At 48.5% G+C, this 11,808-nt stretch overlaps 1 protein-coding gene across 1 annotated transcript in view; it reads left to right on the top strand.

The window, feature by feature from the left end:
* The window catches only part of LOC115186281 (disintegrin and metalloproteinase domain-containing protein 12-like), a gene marked incomplete at its 3' end in the record, with an annotated part of 22,103 nt that extends 13,624 nt beyond the window's left edge, over positions 1-8,479 (top strand). Inside the window, exon 5 of the mRNA XM_029745953.1 lies at positions 8,331-8,479. Coding sequence (XP_029601813.1) covers positions 8,331-8,479 — 149 coding nt within the window. The remainder of the gene's footprint in view (positions 1-8,330) is intronic.
* Positions 8,480-11,808: the final 3,329 nt, after the last annotated feature.

The raw sequence follows: 11,808 nt of genomic DNA, 5'->3' as shown, positions 1-11,808 counted from the left end.
ACCGGTACAGAGTCAGTGTGGAGGCTATATACAGGGTGTTACGGTACAGAGTCAGTGTGGAGGCTATATACAGGGAGTACCGGTACAGAGTCAATGTGGAGGCTATATACAGGGGGTACCGGTACAGAGTCAATGTGGAGGCTATATACAGGGGGGTACCGGTACAGAGTCAATGTGGAGGCTATATACAGGGGGTACCGGTACAGAGTCAATGTGGAGGCTATATACAGGGGGTACCGGTACAGAGTCAATGTGGAGGCTATATACAGGGGGGTACCGGTACAGAGTCAATGTGGAGGCTATATACAGGGGGTACCGGTACAGAGTCAATGTGGAGGCTATATACAGGGGGTACGGTACAGAGTCAATGTGGAGGCTATATACAGGGTGTTACGGTACAGAGTCAATGTGGAGGCTATATACAGGGTGTTACGGTACAGAGTCAATGTGGAGGCTATATACAGGGGGTACCGGTACAGAGTCAATGTGGAGGCTATATACAGGGGGTACCGGTACAGAGTCAATGTGGAGGCTATATACAGGGGGTACCCGGTACAGAGTCAATGTGGAGGCTATATACAGGGGGTACCGGTACAGAGTCAAATGTGGAGGCTATATACAGGGGGGTACCGGTACAGAGTCAATGTGGAGGCTATATACAGGGGGTACTGGTACAGAGTCAATGTGGAGGCTATATACAGGGGGTACCGGTACAGAGTCAATGTGGAGGCTATATACAGGGGGTACCGGTACAGAGTCAATGTGGAGGCTATATACAGGGGGGTACCGGTACAGAGTCAATGTGGAGGCTATATACAGGGTGTTACGGTACAGAGTCAATGTGGAGGCTATATACAGGGTGTTACGGTACAGAGTCATTGTGGAGGCTATATACAGGGGGGTACCGGTACAGAGTCAATGTGGAGGCTATATACAGGGGGTACCGGTACAGAGTCAATGTGGAGGCTATATACAGGGGGTACCGGTACAGAGTCAATGTGGAGGCTATATACAGGGGGTACCGGTACAGAGTCAATGTGGAGGCTATATACAGGGGGTACCGGTACAGAGTCAATGTGGAGGCTATATACAGGGGGTACCGGTACAGAGTCAATGTGGAGGCTATATACAGGGGGTACCGGTACAGAGTCAATGTGGAGGCTATATACAGGGTGTTACTGTACAGAGTCAATGTGGAGGCTATATACAGGGTGTTACTGTACAGAGTCAATGTGGAGGCTATATACAGGGGGGTACCGGTACAGAGTCAATGTGGAGGCTATATACAGGGGGTACCGGTACAGAGTCAATGTGGAGGCTATATACAGGGGGTACCGGTACAGAGTCAATGTGGAGGCTATATACAGGGGGTACCGGTAAAGAGTCAATGTGGAGGCTATATACAGGGGGTACCGGTACAGAGTCAATGTGGAGGCTATATACAGGGGGTACCGGTACAGAGTCAATGTGGAGGCTATATACAGGGTGTACCAGTACAGAGTCAATGTGGAGGCTATATACAGGGGGTACCGGTACAGAGTCAATATGGAGGCTATATACAGGGGTACCGGTACAGAGTCAATGTGGAGGCTATATACAGGGGGTACCGGTACAGAGTCAATGTGGAGGCTATATACAGGGGCTACCGGTACAGAGTCAATGTGGAGGCTATATACAGGGTGTTACGGTACAGAGTCAATGTGGAGGCTATATACAGGGTGTTACGGTACAGAGTCATTGTGGAGGCTATATACAGGGGGTACCGGTACAGAGTCAATGTGGAGGCTATATACAGGGGGTACCGGTACAGAGTCAATGTGGAGGCTATATACAGGGGGTACCGGTACAGAGTCAATGTGGAGGCTATATACAGGGGTACCGGTACAGAGTCATGTGAGGCTATATACAGGGGTACCGGTACAGAGTCAATGTGGAGGCTATATACAGGGGGTACCGGTACAGAGTCAATGTGGAGGCTATATCAGGGTGTACCGGTACAGAGTCAATGTGGAGGCTATATACAGGGGGTACCGGTACAGAGTCAATGTTGAGGCTATATACAGGGGGGTACTGGTACAGAGTCAATGTGGAGGCTATATACAGGGGGTACCGGTACAGAGTCAATGTGGAGGCTATATACAGGGGGTACCGGTACAGAGTCAATGTGGAGGCTATATACAGGGGGTGCCGGTAAAGAGTCAGTGTGGAGGCTATATACAGGGTGTACCGGTACAGAGTCAATGTGGAGGCTATATACAGGGGGTTACGGTACAGAGTCAGTGTGGAGGCTATATACAGGGTGTACCGGTACAGAGTCAATGTGGAGGCTATATACAGGGGGTTACTTTACAGAGTCAGTGTGGAGGCTATATACAGGGTGTACCGGTACAGAGTCAGTGTGGAGGCTATATACAGGGGGTACCGGTACAGAGTCAATGTGGAGGCTATATACAGGGTGTACCGGTACAGAGTCAGTGTGGAGGCTATATACAGGGGGTACCGGTACAGAGTCAATGTGGAGGCTATATACAGGGGGTACCGGTACAGAGTCAATGTGGAGGCTATATACAGGGGGTACCGATACAGAGTCAATGTGGAGGCAATATACAGGGGGTACCGGTACAGAGTCAATGTGGAGGCTATATACAGGGGGTACCGATACAGAGTCAATGTGGAGGCTATATACAGGGGGTACCGGTACAGAGTCAATGTGGAGGCTATATACAGGGTGTTACGGTACAGAGTCAATGTGGAGGCTATATACAGGGGGTACCGGTACAGAGTCAATGTGGAGGCTATATACAGGGGGTACCGGTACAGAGTCAATGTGGAGGCTATATACAGGGTGTTACGGTACAGAGTCAATGTGGAGGCTATATACAGGGGGTACCGGTACCGAGTCAATGTGGAGGCTATATACAGGGGGTACAGGTACCGAGTCAATGTGGAGGCTATATACAGGGGGGTACCGGTACCGAGTCAATGTGGAGGCTATATACAGGGTGTTACGGTACAGAGTCAATGTGGAGGCTATATACAGGGGGGTACCGGTACCGAGTCAATGTGGAGGCTATATAAAGGGTGTTACGGTACAGAGTCAATGTGGAGGCTATATACAGGGGGTACCGGTACAGAGTCAATGTGGAGGCTATATACAGGTGTACCGGTACAGAGTCAATGTGGAGACTATATACAGGGGGTACCGGTACAGAGTCAATGTGGAGGCTATATACAGGGTGTTACGGTACAGAGTCAATGTGGAGGCTATATACAGGGTGTTACGGTACAGAGTCATTGTGGAGGCTATATACAGGGGGTACCGGTACAGAGTCAATGTGGAGGCTATATACAGGGGGGTACCGGTACAGAGTCAATGTGGAGGCTATATACAGGGGGTACCGGTACAGAGTCAATGTGGAGGCTATATACAGGGGTACCGGTACAGAGTCAATGTGGAGGCTATATACAGGGGGTACCGGTACAGAGTCAATGTGGAGGCTATATACAGGGGGTACCGGTACAGAGTCAATGTGGAGGCTATATACAGGGTGTACCGGTACAGAGTCAGTGTGGAGGCTATATACAGGGGGTACCGGTACAGAGTCAATGTGGAGGCTATATACAGGGGGTACTGGTACAGAGTCAATGTGGAGGCTATATACAGGGGTTACCGGTACAGAGTCAATGTGGAGGCTATATACAGGGGGTACCGGTACAGAGTCAATGTGGAGGCTATATACAGGGGGGTACCGATACAGAGTCAATGTGGAGGCTATATACAGGGGGTACCGGTACAGAGTCAATGTGGAGGCTATATACAGGGTGTTACGGTACAGAGTCAATGTGGAGGCTATATACAGGGGGTACCGGTACAGAGTCAATGTGGAGGCTATATACAGGGTGTTACGGTACAGAGTCAATGTGGAGGCTATATACAGGGGGTACCGGTACCGAGTCAATGTGGAGGCTATATACAGGGGGTACAGGTACCGAGTCAATGTGGAGGCTATATACAGGGGGTACCGGTACCGAGTCAATGTGGAGGCTATATACAGGGTGTTACGGTACAGAGTCAATGTGGAGGCTATATACAGGGGGTACCGGTACCGAGTCAATGTGGAGTCTATATAAAGGGTGTTACGGTACAGAGTCAATGTGGAGGCTATATACAGGGGGTACCGGTACAGAGTCAATGTGGAGGCTATATACAGGTGTACCGGTACAGAGTCAATGTGGAGACTATATACAGGGGGTACCGGTACCGAGTAAATGTGGAGGCTATATACAGGGGGTACCGGTACCGAGTCAATGTGGAGGCTATATACAGGGTGTTACGGTACAGAGTCAATGTGGAGGCTATATACAGGGGGTACCGGTACAGAGTCAATGTGGAGGCTATATACAGGGGGTACCAGTACAGAGTCAATGTGGAGGCTATATACAGGGGGGTACCGGTACAGAGTCAATGTGGAGGCTATATACAGGGGGTACCGGTACCGAGCCAATGTGGAGGCTATATACAGGGGGTAGCGGTACCGAGCCAATGTGGAGGCTATATACAGGGTGTTACGGTACAGAGTCAATGTGGAGGCTATATACAGGGGGTACCGGTACAGAGTCAATGTGGAGGCTATATACAGGGGGTACCGGTACCGAGTCAATGTGGAGGCTATATACAGGGGGTACCGGTACCGAGCCAATGTGGAGGTTATATACAGGGGGTACCGGTACCGAGCCAATGTGGAGGCTATATACAGGGGGTACCGGTACAGAATCAATGTGGAGGCAATATACAGGGGGTACCGGTACAGAATCAATGTGGAGGCTATATACAGGGGGTACCGGTACAGAGTCAATGTGGAGGCTGTATACAGGGGGTACCGGTACAGAGTCAATGTGGAGGCTGTATACAGGGGGTACAGGTACCGAGTCAGTGTGCGGGGGTACAGGTTAGTTAATATTGGCTCTGTATTACTGATGGATTCTATTGGCTCTGTATTACAGCTGGATCCTATTGGCTCTGTATTACAGCTGGATCCTATTGGCTCTGTATTACAGCTGGATCCTATTGGCTCTGTATTACAGCTGGAATCCTATTGGCTCTGTATTACAGCTGGATCCTATTGGCTCTGTATTACAGCTGGATCCTATTGGCTCTGTATTACAGATGGATCCTATTGGCTCTGTATTGCAGCTGGAATCCTATTGGCTCTGTATTACAGCTGGAATCCTATTGGCTCTGTATTACAGATGGATGCTATTGGCTCTGTATTACAGATGGATCCTATTGGCTCTGTATTACAGCTGGATTCCTATTGGCTCTGTATTACAGCTGGATCCTATTGGCTCTGTATTACAGCTGGATCCTATTGGCTCTGTATTACAGCTGGTTCCTATTGGCTCTGTATTACAGCTGGATCCTATTGGCTCTGTATTACAGCTGGATCCTATTGGCTCTGTATTACAGCTGGAATCCTATTGGCTCTGTATTACAGCTGGAATCCTATTGGCTCTGTATTACAGCTGGATTCTATTGGCTCTGTATTGCAGCTGGAATCCTATTGGCTCTGTATTACAGCTGGATCCTATTGGCTCTGTATTACAGCTGGAATCCTATTGGCTCTGTATTACAGCTGGAATCCTATTGGCTCTGTATTACAGCTGGATCCTATTGGCTCTGTATTGCAGCTGGAATCCTATTGGCTCTGTATTACAGCTGAATCCTATTGGCTCTGTATGACAGCTGGATCCTATTGGCTCTGTAATACAGCTGGATTCCTATTGGCTCTGTATTACAGCTGGATCCTATTGGCTCTGTATTACAGCTGGATCCTTTTGGCTCTGTATTACAGATCAAATCAAATCAAATCAAATCAAATTTATTTATTTTATTTTTTCAAATCAAATTTATTTATATAGCCCTTCGTACATCAGCTGAAATCTCAAAGTGCTGTACAGAAACCCAGCCTAAAACCCCAAACAGCAAGCAATGCATGTGAAAGAAGCACGGTGGCTGGGAAAAACTCCCTAGGAAAAACTCCTGAGAAAGGCCAAAAACCTAGGAAGAAACCTAGAGAGGAACCAGGCTATGAGGGGTGGCCAGTCCTCTTCTGGCTGTGCCGGGTGGATATTATAACAGAACATGGTCAAGATGTTAAAATGTTCGTAAATGACCAGCATGGTCAAATAATAATAAGCATAGTAGTTGTCGAGGGTGCAACAAGCACGTCCGGTGAACAGGTCAGGGTTCCGTAGCCGCAGGCAGAACAGTTGAAACTGGAGCAGCAGCATGGCCAGGTGGACTGGGGACAGCATGGATCCTATTGGCTCTGTATTGCAGCTGGAATCCTATTGGCTCTGTATTACAGCTGGAATCCTATTGGCTCTGTATTACAGATGGATGCTATTGGCTCTGTATTACAGATGGATCCTATTGGCTCTGTATTACAGCTGATTCCTATTGGCTCTGTATTACAGCTGGATCCTATTGGCTCTGTATTACAGCTGGATCCTATTGGCTCTGTATTACAGCTGGTTCCTATTGGCTCTGTATTACAGCTGGATCCTATTGGCTCTGTATTACAGCTGGTTTCTATTGGCTCTGTATTACAGCTGGATTCTATTGGCTCTGTATTACAGCTGGAATCCTATTGGCTCTGTATTACAGCTGGAATCCTATTGGCTCTGTATTACAGCTGGATTCTATTGGCTCTGTATTACAGCTGGATCCTATTGGCTCTGTATTACAGCTGGATCCTATCGGCTCTGTATTACAGCTGGAATCCTATTGGCTCTGTATTACAGCTGGAATCCTATTGGCTCTGTATTACAGCTGGATCCTATTGGCTCTGTATTACAGCTGGATCCTATTGGCTCTGTATTACAGCTGGAATCCTATTGGCTCTGTATTACAGCTGAATCCTATTGGCTCTGTATTACAGCTGGATCCTATTGGCTCTGTAATACAGCTGGATTCCTATTGGCTCTGTATTACAGCTGGATCCTATTGGCTCTGTATTACAGCTGGATCCTATTGGCTCTGTATTACAGATGGATCCTATTGGCTCTGTATTGCAGCTGGAATCCTATTGGCTCTGTATTACAGCTGGAATCCTATTGGCTCTGTATTACAGATGGATGCTATTGGCTCTGTATTACAGATGGATCCTATTGGCTCTGTATTACAGCTGGATTCCTATTGGCTCTGTATTACAGCTGGATCCTATTGGCTCTGTATTACAGCTGGATCCTATTGGCTCTGTATTACAGCTGGTTCCTATTGGCTCTGTATTACAGCTGGATCCTATTGGCTCTGTATTACAGCTGGTTTCTATTGGCTCTGTATTACAGCTGGATTCTATTGGCTCTGTATTACAGCTGGAATCCTATTGGCTCTGTATTACAGCTGGAATCCTATTGGCTCTGTATTACAGCTGGATGCTAGTGTGGTGCAGAGCTAGTGCCATGCGATAGTGCCGTGCGACAGCGCCGTGCGACAGCGCCGTGCGTCAGCGCCGTGCGACAGCGCCGTGCGACAGCCCCGTGCGACAGCGCCGTGCGACAGCGCCGTGCGACAGCCCCGTGCGACAGCGCCGTGCGACAGCCCCGTGCGACAGCACCGTGCGACAGCGTCCAGTCTGGTGTTTATTTCTGTCCCCTGTGTTCTGTTCTGGACCACGGAGTGGAGGAGGATAAATAACTTGGAAAAGCCTCTGCTAGACCCAACTAGATGGTTTATTACGTCTTGACTTTCTCTAAAGTAATTAAGTCTTGCTTGATAGATTTTCCCCCTTTATATGTGCCAATCTCAAATTATAATAAAAAACAATGAGGGTAAAAACATACATTTGCCTTCATTGTTTTTCATTGTTTTGTTTTTGTTTTACACATTTTTGCTCGACATTCAGGTGCAGAGAAATTGATTACGTAAGGCTATTTTGAGGTTAATTTGAATGAAATTGAATTATATATGTTTTTTATATTACATTTAGGCCTAGAAAACCCTATCTCTTAAGCATTTCCCTGTCTGTGCTGGAATGGAGATTTTGGTTGGTTGGTTGGTTGGTTGGTTGGATGGTTGGTTGGTTGGTTGGTTGGTTGGTTGGATGGTTGGTTGGTTGGTTGGTTGATTGGTTGGTTGGTTGGTTGGTTGGTTGATTGGTTGGTTGGTTGTTTGGTTGATTGATTGGTTGATTGGTTGTTTGGTTGATTGGTTGGTTGGTTGGATGGTTGGTTGATTGGTTGGTTGGTTGGTTGGTTGGTTGTTTGGTTGGTTGGTTGGTTGATTGGATGGTTGGTTGGTTGACTGATTGATTGTTCTTGTTTTTCAGGATCATTCGGACAACCCCCTGGGAGCAGCGGTTACTCTGGCCCACGAACTCGGACACAACTTTGGAATGAACCATGACACCCCAGAGCGGGGGTGTGGCTGCAGGGTGACGGTGGACCGAGGAGGCTGCATCATGACCCCCTCTACTGGGTGAGTTGGAACAGTCCAATATGGCCCCTCCACAAGTTGGAACAGTCCAATATGGCCCCCTCTACAGGGTGAGTTGGAACAGTCCAATATGACCCCCTCTACAGGGTGAGTTGGAACAGTCCAATATGGCCCCCTCTACAGAGTTAGATGGAACAGTCCAATATGGCCCCCTCTACAGAGTGAGTTGGAACAGTCCAATATGACCCCCTGTACAGGGTGAGTTGGAACAGTCCAATATGGCCCCCTCTACAGAGTGAGTTGGAACAGTCCAATATGACCCCCTCTACAGGGTTAGTTGGAACAGTCCAATATGACCCCCTCTACAGGGTTTGTTGGAACAGTCCAATATGGCCCCCTCTACAGGGTTAGTTGGAACAGTCCAATATGACCCCCTCTACAGGGTTAGTTGGAACAGTCCAATATGACCCCCTCTACAGGGTGAGTTGGAACAGTCCAATATGTCCCCCTCTACAGGGTTAGTTGGAACAGTCCAATATGGCCCCCTCTACAGGGTTAGTTGGAACAGTCCAATATGGCCCCCTCTACAGAGTGAGTTGGAACAGTCCAATATGGCCCCCTCTACAGGGTTAGTTGGATCAGTCCAATATGGCCCCCTCTACAGGGTTAGTTGGAACAGTCCAATATGACCCCCTCTACAGGGTGAGTTGGAACAGTCCAATATGGCCCCCTCTACAGGAACAGTCCAATATGACCTCCTCTACAGGGTGAGTTAGAACAGTCCAATATGGCCCCCTCTACAGGGTTAGTTGGAACAGTCCAATATGGCCCCCTCTACAGGAACAGTCCAATATGGCCCCCTCTACAGGGTGAGTTGGAACAGTCCAATATGGCCCCCTCTACAGGGTTAGTTGGAACAGTCCAATATGGCCCCCTCTACAGGGTGAGTTGGAACAGTCCAATATGACCCCCTCTACAGGGTGAGTTGGAACAGTCCAATATGGCCCCCTCTACAGGGTTAGTTGGAACCGTCCAATATGGCCCCCTCTACAAGGTGAGTTGGAACAGTCCAATATGGCCCCCTCTACAGGAACAGTCCAATATGACCCCCTCTACAGGGTTTGTTGGAACAGTCCAATATGGCCCCCTCTACAGGGTTAGTTGGAACAGTCCAATATGACCCCCTCTACAGGGTTAGTTGGAACAGTCCAATATGACCCCCTCTACAGGGTGAGTTGGAACAGTCCAATATGTCCCCCTCTACAGGGTTAGTTGGAACAGTCCAATATGGCCCCCTCTACAGGGTTAGTTGGAACAGTCCAATATGGCCCCCTCTACAGAGTGAGTTGGAACAGTCCAATATGGCCCCCTCTACAGGGTTAGTTGGATCAGTCCAATATGGCCCCCTCTACAGGGTTAGTTGGAACAGTCCAATATGACCCCCTCTACAGGGTGAGTTGGAACAGTCCAATATGGCCCCCTCTACAGGAACAGTCCAATATGACCTCCTCTACAGGGTGAGTTAGAACAGTCCAATATGGCCCCCTCTACAGGGTTAGTTGGAACAGTCCAATATGGCCCCCTCTACAGGAACAGTCCAATATGGCCCCCTCTACAGGGTGAGTTGGAACAGTCCAATATGGCCCCCTCTACAGGGTTAGTTGGAACAGTCCAATATGGCCCCCTCTACAGGGTGAGTTGGAACAGTCCAATATGACCCCCTCTACAGGGTGAGTTGGAACAGTCCAATATGGCCCCCTCTACAGGGTTAGTTGGAACCGTCCAATATGGCCCCCTCTACAAGGTGAGTTGGAACAGTCCAATATGGCCCCCTCTACAGGAACAGTCCAATATGACCCCCTCTACAGGGTGAGTTGGAACAGTCCAATATGGCCCCCTCTACAGGGTTAGTTGGAACAGTCCAATATAGCCCCCTCTACAGGGTTAGTTGGAACAGTCCAATATGGCCCCCTCTACAGGGTTAGTTGGATCAGTCCAATATGCCCCCCTCTACAGGGTTAGTTGGAACAGTCCAATATGACCCCCTCTACAGGGTGAGTTGGAACAGTCCGATCAGTGTCTTTTTGCCTCTCCCTACAGTTGTCAGAGTAGTCACAGTTGGTGACAATGTTTAAATGACAAGTCCAGACACCTTTTTTGTAATTTCACATTTTTGAGAAACTTCCCCCAAACAGCAAATAATTTCCTCATCCTTGTTGTGCAGTATAAACATGAGCAAAGGCTTCCAAAACAACCAAATATGTCCTTTTTGGAAACGGCAAAGCTCTCAGTACAGTGATGCAGGTCTTTAGATGTTGTAGACATTAAATTGTGTCATTCCCGAAGGCTTAGGTAAAATGCAACAGTTGTCCCGAACGCGACTTGAACACAAAACCTTTGGATTGCTAGACGGTTGCGGTATACGCCCAACCGTTCTCTCACACCAACCTCTCTCCTATTGTTTCTGTGTTAAGTAACCTTCTGTCTTACTGAAGGTGTAAAGATTGAGGTAAAATACCACACATCTATCCAGTGTAACCTTCTGTCTTACTGAAGGTGGAAAAATTGAGGTAAAATACCACATGTCTATCCAGTGAGTTCAGTCTGCTATATTACTGTGTTGGAACTCTAGTAGAACACAAAGCCTTAGTTCTCGCAATACTCAACTTTGGCGAGTCCTCCTGACTAGAACATTCTGGGATACGTCCCAAATGGAACCCTGTACTCTATATGGTACCCTGCTGCTGGGTTGTTTGGTTGACCCTGCTGCTGGGTTGTTTGGTTGACCCTGTTGCTGGGTTGTTTGGTTGACCCTGCTGCTGGGTTGTTTGGTTGACCCTGTTGCTGGGTTGTTTGGTTGACCCTGTTGCTGGGTGGTTTGGTTGACCCTGTTGCTGGGTTGTTTGGTTGACACTGTTGCTGGGTGGTTTGGTTGACCCTGTTGCTGGGTGGTTTGGTTGACCCTGTTGCTGGGTTGTTTGGTTGACCCTGCTGCTGGGTTGTTTGGTTGACCCTGTTGCTGGGGGGTTTGGTTGACCCTGCTGCTGGGTTGTTTGGTTGACCCTGCTGCTGGGTTGTTTGGTTGACCCTGCTGCTGGGTTGTTTGGTTGACCCTGCTGCTGGGTTGTTTGGTTGACCCTGCTGCTGGGTTGTTTGGTTGACCCTGTTGCTGGGTTGTTTGGTTCACCCTGCTGCTGGGTGGTTTGGTTGACCCTGCTGCTGGGTTGTTTGGTTGACCCTGCTGCTGGGTTGTTTGGTTGACCCTGCTGCTGGGTTGTTTGGTTGACCCTGCTGCTGGGTTGTTTGGTTGACCCTGTTGCTGGGTTGCAGGCGTTGGTCACTTAGTTTGGTTGTTTACCTTAAAAATAGCA

Source organism: Salmo trutta, unplaced genomic scaffold (genome assembly GCF_901001165.1).
Source record: "Salmo trutta unplaced genomic scaffold, fSalTru1.1, whole genome shotgun sequence".
Taxonomy (NCBI): Eukaryota; Metazoa; Chordata; class Actinopteri; order Salmoniformes; family Salmonidae; genus Salmo; species Salmo trutta.
Note: the sequence above shows the minus strand (reverse complement) of the source record. Positions and strands in the feature narration are given on the sequence as shown.